Raw genomic sequence first — 21031 nt, 5'->3', positions numbered from 1 at the left:
AGTCAAGAAACTATGAATGTAGGTCCATTATCATTTTACACAGTTTAGATTTGGTTTTAGTCATTTTAAAGTATATGGAGTTTGTTTCCCCCACCAACCAAAATATACATACTGATTATTATTTTTTTATTTTTTTTACTCAAACCCCCCGCGGGCTAGGTTGGACCCCTCGTGGGCCGGATCTGGCCCGCGGGCCGTATGTTTGACACCTCTGCTCTAAAGTGCCAGTTCATTTGTAACTATTGTGAAATCTTGTGGCCATTATACATATGGGTGTTATGTTCATGACATGTTCAACTTATTTGGCACTGACAAACTTAAAGGTGATGCCATTTACACATGGTGTGCTGTGTTTAGAGCGACTAATGTGTAGACTACACCGTTACACAATTTATAACTAGTCTGGGGGTACTGCATAATCTTGCCCCTGCATAAACTTTACATTAACTGAATAAAACTAGGTCAGAAGTAACCTAATCTCTCGTTGACAGACGTATGTAACATAACTGAGATTTTTTAGTTCTGGGTTTCTGAGATTAGCTTGTTTTTTTTTCGGGGGAAACAAAGGAGCATTATTAAAGTAAAGAAACAAGCTGTACTACGAACATATGAATCTACCATAAACACCACAAGATGGCAGTATTTCTTTACATTACATACTCTTGAATAAAAAGTGCATTTATATCCATTTCAGTTTATTCAGTGAATAATACAATGCAAAACAGTACAGACAAACACTAGTCTTTGAAAATGAAAGTTATGATAAAAGCCAAATTTATAAACAGAAGTATTATGTTATGTAAATTACATAACTACAAATGGTGGTAGACCTACATCATTATAGGGTAGGTTGGGGTAAGACTGATTGATATGTGCCATCCGCAGGTAAACACATTTCGAAGGGAAATAGGTGGGCATAATTCCATTTTTTGCCAAACATACTCACTATAAATTGTACTACTTGATTAAAAACGGATAAATAATCCACTTGATTAGAGAGAAATTCTCTTTTGGCTCCCCTATTAGAATATATATATTTTTAAAAGTGTATAGATCTAACTTCATTAGAATACATCACTGTTTATTATAAAATATTAGATCAATGTACTTCAATCATTTTATTGGAGTCATTTAAAGTGGGTGGAGGGGGGGGGGTAACCCCATGCCACCCTGCTATTGAAGATTATTTTGTAATGAAAAGAAAAGTACATTCTTTAAAAATAAAAAAAAGCTCAAATGGCACCCCAAAAACGTAATACTCTCAGAAAGGTTTACACTACAGAGCGTACAGGTGACAAGGTTACGGTGCTTCTTTCATCGTACAGGGCAGATAAACGATACTTAACACATTCTGATGAATCTATAGAGACGAACCTAATGCCACCATGGGATCATTTCATTATTGCAAATGCAATACTCATGCAGGTAAAATAAATCCTATGTGTGCTTCAAACCAATTATCTTTCTATCTCTTTCGCATTCTTTAAACGATAGATTCATAATAATGACAACGGGGGCGTAATTGATAAGATGTTAAGTAATCATTTCTACAGTACGTGAAATGAAAAAGGCAGATATCAGATATTTTATCCACTGAATTTGCAAAACAGCAACCATATTCTGAAAAGAAATCATTTCTGCTTGAATATGACAAGATCTTGCACCACCTAGAAATACATGATAAAAGCAACAAAACCATTGCGGTTTCTACAATAGTCGTCCATAAGCGAGCAGACAAAACATTGATTTAATACATGTTTTTTTTCTTCTAAAGTCTAGCATGTAAAGTATATAAAAATACCAAGTAAAAAGATGCCACTGAAATAATTTGTCTGTTTGGTTGGAAAGAGATGGCAGTCGAGTACGCAGCATACAGCTGATCTGTTGAGGTAACAACTGCCTGAGTACTGCACCCAACTGCTCAATAGCAATGGCTTGGGATGTTAGTCATTCATTTGATCCTTCCTTATAAAAAATGACCCATAGACGATCGTTCTGAGGTAATATTGGAATATCTTATAACCGTTGTGCGCTTCCGTTACAAAATAATATCATAATAATAAACCCAAAGGTCCCGTACAGACTGCCAGGTCCACATACCGTACTGAAGAAGAGTACACCAACTGAAGGGTCGTCGCTGTGCCCTAAAACACCACTCTCAGATTTACTGGACGTGTGTGTCTTAGGCTTGATTTGTGCGTGTGTTGTTTGAGTCTGTTCTGACCTCGGAAGCACCATTGGGTCAAGTGTAGTGTTTAGACTAAAATCTACAAGTGTTCGCAAGAACTGAGGAGAACACCTTTATCAACCCTGAATGAGAGGTGGGGGGGGGCTAAACCTAGTACTGCCACCTACCCCCTAGAACATGAGACATACAAGAGTGGAGAGAAGAGGAGGAACCAGGTTTAAGCTACAGGCATCCTCGCAGAAAACCATAGCAAGCTGTTGTTGTGGACATAGTTGGCCAGCGTGACGAAGTCTCTGAGTTGGAGGCGCTGGCAGAGAGAATGCGCGCGTCTGGTTGGGGAGTGTGTGAATGCTGTTGAGGCGCTGTGATCTCAGAACTCCGCAGCTGGCAGGGGATGATTGGCAGCTGCTTCCTCAAGTCAGAGAGGAGGTCACGGGGTCAGGTGGGCGGGACAAGAAGAGGTCCCTCATCAAGGCTGAGGGAGAAAATGAGAGAGAAGGGGAAGAGGAGAACTGAGTTGGATTGGTCATCTCCTATTTCAGTAGATATTAGCAAGAGTGCATTTGGTAGGTACGGTATGCAAATGCCACACATGAAGCCTAAATATTTGCCTAAGATACAGTAGTACCATGACGTGTGTCCGTGTGTTTGTACCTGCGGTGTCACATCGTCCCTGGGCTTCCCCGAGGATGGGGTCTCTGTCCGTCAGCAGTTGACTCCGCCTGTGGGGGTGTGGCACCAGCTCCAACTCTGGGCTGTCTGTATCCTCCAGGCAGTCCTGAAACACACACACAATTTCAACTTTAATAGCACATCATTGTTCATTAAGTCATTTCATACACTCTCCCCAACTCCCACCCTAAACCCCTTTCCTCACCCAACCCTAAACCCCTTTCCTCACCCGACCCTAAACCCCTTTCCTCACCCAACCCTAAACCCCATTCCTCACCCAACCCTAAACCCCATTCCTCACCCAACCCTAAACCCCTTTCCTCACCCAACCCTAAACCCCTTTCCTCACCCAACCCTAAACCCCTTTCCTCACCCAACCCTAAACCCCTTTCCTCACCCAACCCTAAACCCCCTCCTCACCCAACCCTAAACCCCTTTCCTCACCCAACCCTAAACCCCTTTCCTCACCCAACCCTAAACCCCTTTCCTCACCCAACCCTAAACCCCCTCCTCACCCAACCCTAAACCCCTTTCCTCACCCAACCCTAAACCCCCTCCTCACCCAACCCTAAACCCCTTTCCTCACCCAACCCTAAACCCCCTCCTCACCCCACCCTAAACCCCTTTCCTCACCCAACCCTAAACCCTTTTCCTCACCCAACCCTAAACCCCCTCCTCACCAATAGGGTGTAGCTGAGAAGCAGTTCCTGCTGGATGGGTGACACAGAGTGTCTCGGTCTCTTGTCCTGACTCATCAGCTGGGAGGGCATGTCTTCATCCTGCTCATGGCTCCTGTGGAAGTTACAGTTAGGAACGTTAACATTCAGCAACACTTTCACTCCAAAACACCCAACACCACTGTCTGTCACTCCAAAACACCCAACACCACTGTCTGTCACTCCAAAACACCCAACACCACTGTCTGTCACTCCAAAACACCCAACACCACTGTCTGTCACTCCCAAACACCCAACACCACTGTCTGTCACTCCAAAACACTCAATCCAACCAGGCGTCTCATCTCTCTCACTGGTGTGACCCAGACAGCAGTGGGTCAGTAGAGTAGAATAGATTTGTACCGTTTCCTGGTAGCAGTGGGGGGCTCTGGGGACGGGCTGTCAGGGATCCCAGGGAGCTGGACGCTGAGCAGGAAATCATCATCCATGGAGATATACGGAGCCAGCATGTCCAGATCAACCACTTCCACGTCCTGCCAGCACAGGAGACAGACTGCTCAATCACAGGTATAGGCTCCCTCTTCCTAATTTCCCTCTCTCAAAATAGTTTGACTTATTGTAGAAATAGGAAAGAACTATGCTCATCATTTAGTGTTTGGCTGTGTTCTGCATGTACCTCAGGCTGGTCTTCCTTCTGCACGACCTCTTCTGGACAGACGGCAAACAACTTCTCCACCTCATCCTCTATTGGCAGCTCCTCAATGGGGATCTGACGAGGACAGATATATAGTGGACTCCTCATCAGTGAGAACACATCGGGTTCGTATGTTATAGACTCTAAGGAGATACTGTAAACCCCCTATTATTTAAGAATCTACTAAAGTTCTTACCAGTGCTGGTGTTGGTGATGATGAGGTGGGCTTGTCGAATATGGGTGAGAGGAGCGTCCACAGCTCGGGGGTGCACAGGTCCTGTGGGAAAACTGGGGCGGAGTCAGGGCTTGATGGAAGGCTGAACGACAGCTCCGCAAAGTCTGCAGGAACACAAGCCGCAAACACAAACAGTCTTTTGAGCACTTATGACAGTGAATGAATATGTAGTAAGCCAGCCCTGTCTCAGCCAGAATGGCCCATAGGGCAGGAGGCTGCCGCATGAGGCAGCTTGATCTACTAGTACACTAGTCTGTCGCAGGTCCGCCTCAGGCCCTAGAATCTTTTGGTACTCGACCAAACTCCCAACCTCAGGGGAGACACTAACCACAAGATGGTACAGTACTACGGTGTGAATTAAAGTGTGAGGATGACCTGTGAGGGGTACGATGGGGTCTCCGGAGACAGGGGCCAGTTGGAGGAGGTCCTCTGGGTTCTCCTTCAACTGTTGGAAGAGATCTCCACTGCTGCTGTTGTCACTGTCACACAAAGTCTCCTCTGAGGCCTCAGAGACAGGATCACTCTTCAGCCCACAGCCAGTCTGCTCTACTGAGAACACCACATCTGCCTGCTCCACCACACTGAGAGATAGAGAGAGAGAGAGAAAGAGATTATGTAGGGTAGGGAGAATGGAAAGGGGTGAACGTATGTGTCATGAAAAAGGAGATGAGAGTAGAGGTGGTGGGACATTACCTGAGGATAAAGTTAAGACAGACCACAGCCTCTGGTTGAGAGGTCTTGTTGTTGTAGATGACTGTAGCCTGGGTCTCTGCCCACACGAAGCCCCCACTCTTAGCCAGAAAACGGTATTGGCTGGTGCACACCTGGCCTTTAGACAGAACTGGGATGGGGGGGAGGGGGACAGTGGACATATCAATGTACACAGACAAACACGCGCACACACCCACAGGCACACTTCAAGTCGACCACTTCACCATAGCACCCTTAAAAGGCTGTGCAGGGCTCATAAAACAATGTCCTTTCCCGGAGCTGGAGTAAATGACATTACTAAACTGCTCCCGATTGTCCTACGTCAGGAATCCATGTGGGTTTTAATGACATTATGAATAGTTGAAACTGGATTTTAAAAGAGCTGACTGACTCTCTGCTAGACACTAATAGAAGACCCGTCATATCTGGCCCCGTGGCCTCTCTGAAACGCACGATGGAACGCTTTAGCAGGATTCTCTCTCTTCACAACTGGCTACGTGATTATTGCAGCTCAATGTGTGTAACTTTTGTTGACAATTGCGATACCTTTCAGAAACCAAACACATTTTATAAGGAGGATGGGATCCACCCAAATCATTTGGGTTCCTGGATCCTTTCATAGCATTATAAGGCTGCGTTGAGACAATGACTTATCAATGACCGAAGTCCAGCTCAGTTAATCCCTACCATTGTGTCGCAGAGTCGTCATAATGCTTCAGCAAATGGACATTACACCAGGGGAGTCGGTAGACACAATGTAAGTAACCTAATTTATGTCCCTCTAACTGCCCTAAATGTCTCTGCTGATCCCACAGCTATTGTATGCAGTAATCACGTGCCTATGAACCCGATTTATACTGTTAGCACTGAGGCAGTGTGCCCTAGGAGGAAGTCCACTGTGTGCAGATCACCCTGCACTGACATAAATAACCTGAGCATATCTACTTCTGCTAAGCTTCCCTGTAAAGCAATGAAAACAAGTAAGCGTCCCAAAAGAAAAGTGCTCAAAAACGTTAACATATGTAGCTTAAGAAACAAGGTTTATGAAATCAATAATTTGCTAGTAACAGATGACATTCATATTCTGACTATCTCTGAAACTCACTTAGATAATACCTTTGAGGATACAGTGGTAGCAATACAAGGTTATAACATTTATAGAAAATATAGAAATGCCCATGGCGGAGGTGTTTCTGTTTATATTCAGAACCACATTCCTGTAAAGATTTGAGATGATCTTATGTTAAATACTGTTGAAGTAATACAGCTGCAGGTTCATCTGCCTCACCTAAAGACCCTTCTGCTAGGAAGCTGCTATAGACCACCAAGTGCTAACAGTCAGTATCTGGATAAGAGGTGTAAAATGCTTGATAATGTATGTGTTATCAACAGAGAGGTATATTTTCTGGGTGATTTAAATATGGACTGGCTTTCATCAAGCTGCCCACTCAAGAGAAAGCTTCAAACTGTAACCAGTGCCTGCAACCTGATTCAGGTTGTCAGTCAACCTACCAGGGTAGTTACAAACAGCACAGGAATGAAATGATCAACATGTATTGATCATATCTTTACTAATGCTGCAGAAATGTGCTTGAAAGCAGTATCCAGATCCATCGGATGTAGTGATCACAATATAGTAGCCATATCTAGGAAAATTAAAGTTCCAAAGGCTGGGCCTAATATAGTGTATAAGAGATCATACAATAAGTTTTGTAGTGATTTCTATGTTGTTGATGTAAAGAGTATTTGTTGGTCCGTGGTGTGTAATGAGGATCAAACAGACACTACTGTTAGCTAGCGTGATAGTCACGAACAATTGTTAGCTAGCTACCCGCAAAGAATTGACATCTACCTTGCACAACATTACTTTTAGGTCATTTTTGCCTGTGTGGTCTAGTCTCTATTTTTGCTGGCTGAAAGAAGGTTTCAGTGAATGCGAGGTGCAGCGTGAGGCAATACAGTAGGTGGGAGTGTAAGCGCTTCTCACGGTAGTACGCAAATTGAGAAACACCCCATGTATTCACGCAGTCTAGCAGTAGTTGTATTTGTCCAATCCTCTGTCCTCACTGTTCAGTCTGCTTCCCAGACACCCAGGAGGAAAGGCTGAGCAGTAGCAAGTCTGCCTGACAACAGCGGTCACAACAACACGTCGTCCCCAGTACTCGCACAGTGTCATTTTACTTCTGTATCACTCACCGGCATAACGCCTTACAGTGTTACACTGACTCTCACGGAACTGTTATATGTCACATGATAATGTTACAAAGGAGACTAGCTCGGTGAAACCAATGTTTTAGCATGCCCCCTTCCACCTACAATCCACACACACCCTGCTCTCAGAGACTCACGGATGTGCAGGCTCTTGGTCACATGATCCGAGTCCAGGGCATGATGGAATTCGTAGGCAGATTTGCCAATCAGATCTTCTGGCTCGTATCCCACTAGCTCTGCCACCCTGGCAACACAGTGGATACAGAAGGAGGGGGTCAGAGGTCAGCTTGTAGTCAACAACCCATCGATGATGCAGTATGGTAGTTTTGCAAGAGGGAATGGTATAAAATGACTCATTTGCCCCAGCAGATGAAGTTATGAGTTATTGTAATGAGCCCCACTCAGAGTGGGCAACAAACAATGGTTATAAACTTTCCCACGGTATGGAGATGGCCATCTCCATCGGTCTGTTTGTTTGTGTGTAGTGGGAAATTATTTCATTCACGATTTTCTGTACTTGATTGGTTAATGATATGTTCTAAATATAATTGTATACGCGGAGAGACGTGGACCGAGGCATTCCCCTGGGAGGTGAAACCGGAATTAGCCATGTACCCCCATGTTGACACCATGTTTGGTTAAGTAGTTTTCTTCTGATAGTCTATAAATATGTTGTAACTGACTACTGATATCCTTTTACTTCTTAGACCTTTGACCTGTTTAGGTGCTGATGGTATACTTACTGGTAATCTGTGTCGACAGTGGCAACGGCTACTGTCTTAGTTGGGAGTCAGAAGATTTAGTGACCATGAAGACTGAACAGTTGTCTGCTGATAGTGGATATAAGGGCCTTCTCCGAGGAGGCCAGGCAGACTTTTTCTATGCTGGAGGTTGTCTCCCGTTGAAACTTGTATGAACCCGAATTGATTTATGATTGACTATAACCGCAACTACTCTTCACAATTATTCAGGGGATTGGAACCAAAATATAACGGGTAGGGAGAGATCGAGACCTTTAGGTGGCTTGATGTCCTGAACATCATGGCATGACTTGGAATGTGTTTAGGCTATTACTAGCATCAGAACTTCACTGAATAACAGAATTATATCATAGATATTCTGAATATTAAAAAATAAATCATATTATTTACCGGTTCTCATGATTTTAAAATAACTTTTCTCTTTCGAAACACTAGAGATCACTTTCGTTTCCGGTTCTGTTTCCTGTCCTCTAATTAGTTCACTCTTTTCCCTGAACCAGTTCCAACCCCTGCTTTTATTCATTTCACAATCCCCTTTACAGAGTGTGTATGAGGGTGTGTGTTTGTGTGTGATGTTTCTGTTGCTATGCATGTGTGTATTAGCCTAAAAGTGAGTGTAGTGTTCAGTCTAGTTTAATCATGGGTGTATCCACTACGGCCAATTCTATTGCAAAATGTTTTGCAAACAAAACTGTTTACTTCAAATGCTGTTGAGGTTCATTTTGTTCTCAAATGAAAATTGTTGTTCAGTTGTTTCTCTTTCTGGAAAGATTTGGATGGAGCCCCAGGGTTTCCCAAACTCAGTCATGGGCCCCCCCCTGGGGGCACGTTTTAGTGTTTGGCCCCTAACACGACACAGCTGATTCAAATCATCAAAGCTTGATGATGACTTGGTTATTTGTATCAGCTGTGTAGTGCTGGGGGCAAAAACCAAAAGATGCCCCCAGGAGGGTGGTTGGCAAACCCTGCTTTAGAGCATGGAAGAATGAATAATTTATAGATGTGCAGCTTGTGCCCAATACTTCAGACTTGTCATATTGGAATGGCAACGCGTGGAAACCAGAACATTTAAATGATCTCCTTCCATTTAAGAATGCAACAGCTTTTACGTCACGTTGAAGAGCGTTTGGATTAAATGGTTTTGCAACAAAAGGTTTTGCAACAGAATTGGCGTAATGAATTCACCGCGTGTGTGTGTGTGTGTCTGCTCAGCCTCACCTGCCCTCGCAGTGTGTGAAGCGCAGGTCCATGCTGTGTCGAGTGAGGAAGGTACTGCGGTCCAGAGGGAACTCCACACTAGACGGGTGGGGGATGGGCTCACACAGCACCGTCATGAAGCTGCCTGCAGGGGGTGACGAGTCCTCGTCACTGGAGCACACACGCATGTGGCCTGTACAGTGCAGCACCTGGGGGCCACAGAGTGCAGGAAGGTTAGTTTGACAACCATGACCATCCATATTAGTCCCAATGTGAATGTTGGAGAGCAGGGATGGGCAAATTTGATGAGGGCACAAAAAGGGCACCTAAAAAAAAAATCACAACTCATCATGAGGGGCCGCAGTAGCTCACTTTTTTTGTAGTTGTGTGGAAATTGATACGAGGGCCTTTAAAAAAGGGGGGCTGTGCCGCGGGCTGCCTGCCAGTTGCCTGTTCCAATTCAGGGCAGACATAACTATGTTCAGCACATTCACACTGGGACTTGACAAGCCGTGTTAGAAGAAAATAAAGGAATGTAAGGATTTTTCTATACAAGAGGAAGGCTCTGTCCCAAATGGCAGCCTATTCCCTATATAGTGCACTACTTCAGACCAGAGCTCTATTCCCTATATAGTGCACTACTTCAGACCAGAGCTCTATTCCCTATATAGTGCACTACTTCAGACCAGAGCTCTATTCCCTATATAGTGCACTACTTCAGACCAGAGCTCTATTCCCTATATAGTGCACTACTTCAGACCAGAGCTCTATTCCCTATATAGTGCACTACTTCAGACCAGAGCTCTATTCCCTATATAGTGCACTACTTCAGACCAGAGCTCTATTCCCTATATAGTACACTACTTCAGACCAGAGCTCTATTCCCTATATAGTGCACTACTTCAGACCAGAGCTCTATTCCCTATATAGTGCACTACTTCAGACCAGAGCTCTATTCCCTATATAGTGCACTACTTCAGACCAGAGCTCTATTCCCTATATAGTGCACTACTTCAGACCAGAGCTCTGGCACAGACCAAATAACCAGAGATGGAGAGGAACAGCAGTATGAAAATGGGATGTGACACCCTTGTAACACGGCCAAGAGTGAGAACACAGACTCACCACAATAACACAAATGCTGAGTCAACACTGTTCACACACACCTCTACTGGAATCCAGAGCGTAACTGGGCCAAGGCTTTCTGACAGTCATGGTCACTGATGGACCCATGCCTTGTGTGTGTGTGTGTGTGTGTACTTGTTTTCCTAATTTATCAGCACCCCAATGGTCTAACAATTCACCCAAACGTCCTGGCAAGGTAGGAAAACACTAACCTTTTTCTTGTCCGGAATTTGTTACAATTCTATTTAAAATTTAAGGGTTAGGTTTTAGAGTTTTAAGTTAAGGTTAGGTTTAGGGGTTAAGGTTAGGGAAAATAGTATTTTTAAAAGGTCAAACATTTTTACTCCCCCAAAAAGTTCCAATAGGAAAGAAAGTAAGGCAGGGAGGCAGGCTGGATTAAATAGAGAACCAGACTCATAAACCCGAGAGATATGGTTAATCCCCACATCTCATCATTAGAATGGAGACAAATCCCTGATATCTAGGCCAGCCAGACTGTCCTACCTAACCTTTCAGCTGGATTAAGTGTCCTGTCCTTCTGAATCCAAAACACATCTCATGTTTATAGCTCGGATGTTTCTCTAATGTCTTAGCAACGCCACTGGTAACAGCAACATATGAATCTCACTGAATGGTGAAAGATGGCCCGAATAGGGTTGGCCAATATCCAGATGTTCAGACCTTCTGATTCAGAGGGGTTGGGTTAAATGCGGAAGACGCATTTCAGTTGTACAACTGACTAGGTATCCCCCTTTCCCTTCATATCAATCCAGTACCATAGCGGGGTACATGGTATTACCGTTATAGCAGCACTTTGTATGCACTCTCTCTCCATAGCGGACACTAGCTAAATGCTAATAAGCGCAATCAGACAAACGAATGGCAAGAACAGACAGCCCAGCTCATAAAGTTATACTCAAAAGGGTACTCTTTTTCTGCACGCACAAAACAAATATTAGACAACGGGGATCTTGATCAAGGAGGGGGTTGATCATCTCTGCTGTAAATCTTGAAAGCTAGCAACTTAGCTAGAGAGGAAGTTAGCAAACCAAATGCAGAGCTGAAGAGAATTGATATGGCACATCTTAGATAGTCAAATGTATAGTTAGAAGATATTTTGCTAGCAAGCATTAGTTGTGCATTTCAAGTGTAAAGATCGCCCTATGCAGGTGTGGAATACGCAGGTGTACAGGGCTTGGGGTGTTGGTGGCTCAGTAGGGCTCAGCTGTGTGTGTCTGCGGGGGGGTGGGGGGCGTACCTTCCAGGTGGCAGACTTTATGTTGACAGTGCGCCCTCTAACAGTCAGAGTGCTCTTCATCCTAAGAAAGAAGGTCATCTCTGTGTGTTGCTGCACTGGTTTCTTCTTGAATACACCTGGGATGGAGAGAATAGGTTCTAGGGTTTAGGCCTATAGCTCTGTGTGAGCATGCATGATGAACACACACACACACACAACGGGTAGTTTGTCTCACCTGGCCTAGGCACCAGGAGATCCCGTAGCTCCTCTTGGTCACATGGGTGGACAAAGTCATACACACTCTGGCCCAGCAGCTCCAGCTGGACAACAACAATAATACAACCACGTCAATACAATGCCACACAGGCGCCTTTTCCATGAACTGCAGATTAAGAAAAGCTGCACTGCAAAGCCGAGAATATCACACCTGGTGCTTCGTAGCTTGTATCTATTTGCTAACTCCTACAAACATGATGATGTCTGCATTTTCTTGGTAATCCAACCAACCAGACTCTTAAATTTGTTCTGCAGGGTAATCTAGGGAACCATAAACTTTTGGCTATGATTGTACTACAAGCCTGCATGTGAAACAATAAAAAGAAAGATAAGCTAAGAAGGGGGGGGGTGACTTCTCGTGAAAAATATGTTTTTTTCTGTAGAACTTGAGGGCTCTCAGAGACCACAGCCTATTTTGAAGGAAGCACGTATAAAGAACACATATCACGTGTGGTTTAACTCACATGTCAGACACTGAAATATCCAAAAAGCCTCATGATTTCACACCGTTAAATCAATTCTGCAACATAAAACTAACCAATTGGACAACCAAACTGTTCATCAAAGGCCATGAATAAAGACGTGGTAAAACTAACAATGGAATATTATTAACATTACTCGTTGCCATTCGGTAAGTGGGAGAATCCACTTTTTGTATCGAGTCTGCAGTCGACATTCTAGTAAGTCTGTAACGGATTCATTCTACTTGACTATACTCAATTAGAGCTTTGTGGATACAGACGGACTGTAAACAAAATCACACAACAGCAGTGGAACTGTATATTACAATAGTACTACTATATGGCATTAAGCAGATGCTTTTTATCCACAGAGACTTACAACAGCGAGTGCATCCATTTTCATACGGATCGCCCCAGTGGGGATCAAACCCATGACCCTGATGTTACCAAGACCATGTGCGGCTGTACGTACCTGTTGGATGCCCAGGTGTTTGTCGACGCTGTCACCCAGGTAAATCATATCCCCCTCCTCGGTCATCACCATGATGAAGCCTGCCAGCGCCCGGGGGTAGAACCCATCCATCGTGTCCTCGTCCCCATCTGTGACGCGCTCCTCACTCGTGTCCCCTGCTATGACATTAAAACCCACGTCATGTCACCATATTTTCGACTCAAGGGTCTAGACTACCACCATCTTGGGAGTTGGTTATTACTAGGAAAGTAGTGAAGAAAGTAAGCTCTCAACCATTCAGTCACAGGACACGGACATGACTGGCCAATGGGAGCCCACCTGAGCGGAGGTGGTGCATGCGAAGGAAGCTGAGCGTCACCCTCATGATGGCGGCCTTGTCCAGGTCGGCGGAGACTCTGCGGGGGAGGGGCAGGGTGTGGGCCAGCTCGTAGAACAGCTCCGTCTCCTGACTCCGCCGGCAGCGTGCCGCATCCCGGGAACGCACCTTCCGCTGATCCGTACCCGACCTGGTCAGAGGGAAGAGGGAGAGAGAAAAAAAGAGTGGTGAGGAAGTGATGAAGCAGGAAGAGAAGTAGTACACAAAGTGTACACAAAGTCAAACCAGATATTTAACATCCACAGTGTAATATTCACTTCCTTCTTCAGACAAACAAAATTCAAACATTGTTTATTACTCTTCAGCATCAAACGTCTCTGATCCTCTTTACTCCATCACACCTCCATAACCGAACAAGCAAATAGCTAAATATTCAAACGCACACATACAAACAGATGGAACAAAAAATTTATTTCCTAAATAGTTTTCTCTTTGTGTAGTTGAAGTGTTCACCGAGTCTCACACTGTGTCTGTGAGGGGGCAGGGAAACGATCCTCCCTGAACCACAGCCCTTAATCGCCCCTTACCTCCCTCCCCTTAGCTTCCTCCCTCGCACCACGGGGATACAGGCAGGCTCTGTTAACCCGTTTATGGCATCTGACGCCAAATCAACAGACCCCCCCCCCCCGTGTCCTCCATTGTCCCTCTGTTCTCTATAGTCTCAGAGAGCTTCTGAGATTGTGCCCTCACTTCTATCCCCCTGGCTTTTCACAGGACGTTTAAACAGAAGTAATGGTGTATCTCCATGTATGACTACAGGCCGGGTGAGACAGTTCAGGAGTTCTCCCAGTCCCTTAGCATCTCACAATCTGTGTTTATCCAAAGAAAATATCATTGATTATTTAATAACTGTAATTGATCCTTACCAGCTGTGGTAATATAACGTGAGAGTAATGAGTTTCTCATTGGCCAGGGTGTGACAGAACGTGCTCGGGTTTGATTTTAATATGGTCAGATATGTGTTCTCAAAGACTTAGCCTGTGAGGGGTCAGGGAAACAGGCAACATAAGGGCACTTCCATGTGACCACGTTTTTCAAATAGATGTGTGTGCAGAACTACAGTAAGTAACGCGGATTTACACCTGGTAACAGAAATACGGTAATGTAATTTCATCATGGGTCCCTGATCTGTACAACACAGAAATGCATAATTATGGATATGAGTGTCATTCTCTTCATGGTGTATCCTAAATAGGTACACAAAACGGTCGAAATATGCAATATCCTCCTTTGCATATTTGGGTATTATTCTACATACTGGCTATTATTTTAATGAGCTCTGTTACCAAGCAAGACCAAATTTGGTTGGTCCAGACAAAATCGGAACCAATCATAGAAGTCTACGTTTCACAAGTTTGGACATCAAAGTACACCACAGTAGATAATACAGTACAGTACGGGACTGATTTCTTCAACCCACTCAGGCTGCTTTTCATACTGCCTCCACCCGCTCCCGCTGACTTCTTGTCCGACTCCCACCTGCTCCCGCAAGAACTGTCCCTGAACCCAACCCCAGTCCCGCAAAGTTATTTTAGGTGTATGTGAAGCAGCTTGATTTGCAGCCCAGGTCTTTAGTTTTTAACAGTTTGGCCTACAGATGAGCGGTTTTCTGCATTTCTCCAACACTGGCCGCGCATTCTGCATGATTGATTGTTATTCAATTATTCAAACAATTTAAAAGTAAATACTACAGCCCACACTATGCAAAATAATATTTTGTTTGTCAATAGAGGATTGTGTTTCTATCTCCTGTCTTGTATAGGCTCTGAGATTAAATGGGCTATGAAGTCACACTCCTATCTCACAGCAATACTGCAGCTTACCCGTACTGTCCCATAATACACTAGTTTTTTTTGAAGTAGCAGTTGTTGTGTTTAAGGGGTTATAGAGTGCACTGCCTGCCAAGCCCCCTGACTGCTGATTGGTCAGTTTATTGGAGTCAGCTCCTTTTCTGCTCCTGGGATCTTCATAGCTCAGTGGCTGGTATGCTAGAGTGGGGGAGGGGTGTTTGAGTGAGCTGGAGCCTCTCAGCCAGACTGTTAGCTTTTGAAATTATAAAAGAGAGTGCAAGATATTTTGTGAATATGTCTAAAAACATAATTGTATTTGGAGTGGTTTTTGACCAAATATTGACATAAACTCAAACACTCAAGACAACATGAAAAAATGATAGTATATATCAAGGAATGCCATTTTGGCCATACAAATACTGTCATAAATTACAGAAATTAATGGGAATATTTTACACAATTTGACATTTGAGAGATTTTTGACACCTCAAGGACACCTGGGCCTTGTTAAGGATAAACATGTATACATACAGATTGGTATAAGATATCTGTTCCATTTTTTGTGCACATGTTGACAAGATGTTGGGGAATCACTGAAATGAAATATTGACCCACTGAGCTTGCCTGACGACTTCAACACTGTGTGTGACTCTGTTTTAGCCCTCCACTGGAACAGGTTGGAGCCCTATAAAATGTGTTGTTCAGGCATAGTTCAGTCAAAATCTATATTTGGGTCTAATTGCCCTGAACTTGAGTTGTGTCTCAAGGTCCATGGTGACAGAATCCACAACAATCTATTTATTACTTCTGCCACAGTCCGCATCGTCAAATGTCATGAATGTAAACAGCCAAACCGATGTTAGCAATGCTGCACTGCAAGCTGAAATTTCCTAAAAATATATTGTCACCACTTCAGTTTAGACATCTCAAGGTTAAGGTAAATCGACCCAAATATAGATTGACTGAACTAGGCCTCTCTTTAACCGGTTGTTTTTTTAAAATAGTTTGTCGTCGATATACAATTTAGGTTCCAAACGGTTCCAAAACCGTAGATCGAAAGCGAGGCGTATCAATATTAAGATAGAGCATTTGGGCAGCGTCAGAGCATTTACCCGCCAGGCATATTGGTAGCCTACGTGAAATGACCCAATGCAAACCAATTGGAGTCATAACAGCAAGACTGACTGTAGGCAGTGTCAGTTTGACCTGGCAAACATGAAAGAACACCAATGGAATATGTCCTCTCGGGTGGGTATAATTTGTGGAACGGTCCAACATGAATCTGTTCCAAAAACTTTGTAAATAACATGGTTGCCAACAAACAACGCATACAAAGTTGTATAGCGGCAGAATAAGATACCGGGTAGGGAGTGGGCTATTTCATTATGTTTTTCACTCACCACGTTAATTCTGAAAAATGTCTGTCTTCACTCTGGAGCCTATGGACAAACATTAAGAATAAGCTACGTGGTGGGTTGATGCCTATTCGGCAGCTAGTTAGCTAGGTGAATTGACCATGCTATTTTGTATGCGTTGTTTGTTGGCAATCTTGTACTTTACAACATCTTCCTGTTGGAACGTTCCACAAATTATACCCACCCTGTCCTCTCTACCCCCTCTGGAATAAGGTCAATGACGTCATCAACTCCACGCTTTACAGGTTTACTAGGCTCTTCATTTAATCCTGCCTCAAAATGAGTTGATGATATTGAGATGTGTGAATTGAGTAGGCTCAATCATATCCTAAACTATAAAGAATCTCTCAACCAAAACTATGTAGTAAAATATATACTTAAATAAGGTTGTCTAATAGTTATTGCACAATTTCCACTGCCAAGATCTAAATGCAGAGACACAGAAGCGTCATGCCCATAGGGGGCACAGGGGTAAGTGCCCCTTCAGATTTCTCCTGTAAAAAAAAATAAAAAATAATATATATTTTTTTCTTCTCTGTAATACTACTAGCCACAATTTGATCAAGTTGGGTTTAGCTAGCCCAGATAGGTTTCCAATATCCCAACCTCATAACTTGCTACCAAGAAGCCATTTCAGGCTATCAATCAAGTTAGAGTAGCTACTTGTCCAAATATCTTAGCTGGCATGTGTAAACAACGTCATGTTGCTTGCTTAGCCAGTGCCACTTCCTCCCGTTTTGGACCATACCTGGCACGAACTCTGGACCTCTGCCTTGCTAGCACACATGGCTGCCATCCTGAAACATCTTATCAGTCAGCTCCACATTAAAAACTAGCTAAAGTCCGTTTCACACATCCCCATGTGCTACACATGACTGCTGGCAAGGTTGGTAGACTTCAGAAAGGCAAGCAAGATTTTGGGCCAGAGATTGCAGGGAAAAAGCCGTTTCAGGTGTTTGAAAATGCACATACTTTGTGCACCCTCGGATTTGGGTGTATGACACCCCTGGGAGAAGACTTGAAAAAAAATGGATTTTACTTTTTGATATCTCGCATCTGTACATTCGTGCGCATGTCCAAGTTATTTTGGAGTCAACAGACAATAGGCTACGAGAACACTTGGAATATGTCGACGATGTTTAATTGAAACCGAAAACGCACATGTATAACTCATTTATAAATGTCTTACCGTTGTGCAACAGGCTCTTCCTTCGTATCCATATTAAACTCGTAAACTTCAAGGATCAGACTTCTGGTTTGTTTTATTATTGTTCAATTCTATACTGAGACTGTTTGACTCGAGAAAGCTCTAACAACAACGCCTCATCCCGACTGGCTTCCGCCTTGGCAGACATTCTAGCCAATGAGAAGGCAGATTCGCATGAACAACAGGGATGCGTTCAGTACGAAAAAATGTACTGCAACGTTCAATTAAAGGGACAAGGTGCGGTTCTGAACGACCAGTTCAAAAACGGAGAGATGGTGGGTTGGGGAACGGCACTTTAAATACGTCCCTCTCTGCTTTAAAACCATACCCATCAAACGTACCTCAAAGTCTGTTCAAGAACGTTGAAGGGCGTTCTGAGGAAACGTGCCGTTCAGTACAAACCGTGACGTAACGTAGCAGACATTCAATCGAACTGACCGAACCCCAGGCACAACTTTGTCTTTTGTGTTCGTTTGAGTGGTAAGGCTGAAGGCACCGAAATTAGAATAAATTGGAGTAAAGTTGGGGGAGGTGCATTTGGTGTCAGCCGAATGGTCGGACACTAATGTGGTTTTCCAACAGCAAGACTCAGATCAACATGGCGGGGTCATTGTTTATCAAAGTTTTTCTTTATCATGTCAAAATAAACATGCCTCCAACCCCCATATCACGCAAGCACAAACTGAAATAAAAATGTGTGTACATTGTTCAATCAATTAGTGACAGTCCCAAATATCACATGAATTTGTACATATCCACTGTATACACAAATTGCAGCAAAGTTGGTTCCTGTTTCAGTAACGTATTTGGTCAGGTTCATGTAGGTCAAACAAAAAGACAATAATGATTGGTTGACAATTAGAGCCTCCCACAATGTAGCCAGCCGGTGGCTGCAGAATGAAGTTGGTGAAGAGCAACTGCAGAAACTAACAGTAGACTGCAGTCAAAATGTCATGACCTTTGGTCACATGATTTATGTTCATGCAGTGGACATGAAGGTGCAAGTCCGACATTTCCCCCCCCAATAATGCAACACAGTTTGAAAGCCGGTGACCGACATGACAAAAGTGATCAGCTCGAACGAGCACATTATTCTTTATATGGAGGAGTTTGAGCTGATCAATTCTGTCTGTGGTCATGCCTTTCAAAGTGTGTTGCAAGCCTGCCTTGCATCTACATGTCAACTGCATGAAGTCGCTGTAGCTGCTTATTTCATGTTTATTTTTGACATTACAAACAATTAAACATTTTTATAAACAATGGAAACACTGTCATGTTGCTAGGAGCCTTGCTGTAGGTTAAAGGCTATACGGACACACCTGAGCTGCAAACCGCAACGGCAACACAACCATGTTGCACGGAGCCTTGTTTTAGGGAGAAGGCTATATGGACACTCCTGACCTAAACACACTAGTACACCACAGAGGACATGTAATACATAATACTACATATGTACAATGTAATAACTAGGTGTACTTAAGATACTTAAGTGTATCTTGAAGGGTACTTTTTTGTAATTCAATACTCCTGAAAATATGAGGGCAGTGCAAGCAGATGAAGGAAATTAGTGAATATCAGTTTTTATCTGTGAGAATCCCCGGGACCAAAGTAGGTAAGGATTTAGTTAAAGGTCAGTTTTAGATTTTGGATAGTCATTTTGCAGGTCTGCAGTGTCCTTATAGTCTCTCTCTTGCTGTAGGTAAACCGTGCCCCTCCTCCTCCTCCTCCTCCTCCTCCTCCTCCTCCTCCTCCTCCTCCTCCTCCTCCTCCTCCTCCTCCTCCTCCTCCTCCTCCTCCTCCTCCTCCTCCTCCTCCTCCTCCTCCTCCTCCTCTTCCTCCTCCTCCTCCTCCGCCTTCCTGCTCGAACACACCCAATGGGTTTATTGATCCCCTCACCACTCTCTGGAAGTCACCCTCAGAGTTTCGTCAGAAACACGTGACGACCTGGAGCCCTCCTAGTTGGCAGGGGTGAGGGGCGGGTTTGGGATTCACCATTTAAAAACACCCTAATGATTGGTTGACAAATCCCACTTGCCAGGCTGATGGCTGCATTGTGTAGGTAGCCAGTGAGAAGCAACTGCAGCAACTTGAAGGTGACTTCATTAAAAACTGCAGGACCTTTGATGACATGTTTTTTTGTCAAGTTCATGCAGTCAACATTTTGAAAGGCAATGACCAACAATGTTCACCAACTTAGGGAAATTGATCCACTCGAACGGTCCAATTTCTTCTTCTACTTCTATGGATGGATCAGTGGTATTTTGCTGCCATTGTCTGACTACCACCACCTATTGGCTTGAAGAGTTGGGTGGCGAAAAGCAGAATGCATTGGTGAACATTGATCAAATCAAATCTTATTTGTCACATGTGCTGAATACAGACCTTACCTTGAAATGCTTACTGACAAGCCCTTAACCAACAATGCAGTTCAAGAAATAGAGTTAAGAAAATATTTACTAAATAAACTAAAGTAAAAAAGAAAAGAAAAAAGGTAACAAGAAAATGACATAACAATAACAAGGCTATATACAGGGGGTACCGGTACCAAGTCAATGTGTGGGGGTACAGGTTAGTCGAGGTCATTTGAAAAATGACTTTTAAATAGATAATTAATGTAAATGGTGGCCATATTATTAATTGTTCAGCAGTCTCATGTCTTGGGGGTAGAAGCTGTTTAGAAGTCTCTTGGACCTAGACTTGGCACTCCGGTACCGCTTGCCGTGCGGTAGCAGAGAGAACAGTCTATGACTTGGATGTCCCTTTGGGCTTTCATTTTTGTGCCTTCCTCTGACACCGCCTAGTATATAGGTCCTGGATGTCAGGAAGCTTGGTCACAGTGATGTACTGGGCTGTACGCATTACCCTCTGTAGCACCTTACGATCAATGCCGAGCAGTTGCCATACCGGGTGGTGGTGCAACTGGGCAGGGTGCTGTCAATGGTGCAGCTAACTTTTTGAGAATCTAAGGGCCCATGTCTCCTGAGGGGGAAAAGGTGTTGTCGTTCCCTCTTCACAACTGTCTTGGTGTGTTTGCATCATGATAGTTTGTTGGTGATGTAGAAACCAAGAAACTTGAAACTCTCGACCGCTCCACTTCAGCCCCGTCGATGATAATGGGGTTCTGTTCAGCCCTCCTTTTTCCATAGTCCACAATCAACTCCTTTGTCTTTCTCACATTTAGGGAGAGGTTGTTGTCCTGGCACCACACTGCCAGGTCTCTGACCTCCTCCTATAGGCTGTCTCATCTTTGTCTGTGATCAGGCCTACCACTGTTGTGTCGTTAGGAAAGTTAATGATGGTGTTGGAGTCATGCTTGACCACGCAGT

At 43.9% G+C, this 21031-nt stretch overlaps 1 protein-coding gene across 2 annotated transcripts; it reads right to left on the bottom strand.

Moving 5' to 3' along the window:
• Window positions 1-678: 678 nt before the first annotated feature.
• On the bottom strand, window positions 679-19474 carry LOC110503712 (hypoxia-inducible factor 1-alpha). 2 transcript variants are annotated; one of them, XM_036961288.2, is made up of 15 exons: window positions 17688-19474; window positions 13236-13423; window positions 12918-13075; window positions 11944-12028; window positions 11730-11845; window positions 9368-9555; window positions 7526-7632; window positions 5160-5307; window positions 4842-5047; window positions 4428-4570; window positions 4214-4306; window positions 3940-4070; window positions 3541-3652; window positions 2843-2966; window positions 679-2663 (listed from the first exon to the last, which is right to left on the bottom strand). In XM_036961288.2, exons 1-15 carry the CDS (start codon window positions 17717-17719, stop codon window positions 2602-2604), a joined length of 1893 nt encoding a protein of 630 aa, XP_036817183.2. In that variant the 5' UTR covers window positions 17720-19474; the 3' UTR covers window positions 679-2601. The 2 variants fall into 2 exon arrangements, with proteins under 2 accessions (XP_036817183.2, XP_036817184.2); XM_036961289.2 differs by having other exon boundaries at window positions 12918-13072; window positions 17688-18046.
• Window positions 19475-21031: the final 1557 nt, after the last annotated feature.

The sequence above is a fragment of the Oncorhynchus mykiss genome, chromosome 24, assembly GCF_057628025.1.
Source record: "Oncorhynchus mykiss isolate SJ-2025 chromosome 24, ASM5762802v1, whole genome shotgun sequence".
Classification (NCBI taxonomy): domain Eukaryota; kingdom Metazoa; phylum Chordata; class Actinopteri; order Salmoniformes; family Salmonidae; genus Oncorhynchus; species Oncorhynchus mykiss.
This window is presented reverse-complemented; position numbering and strand designations above follow the sequence as displayed.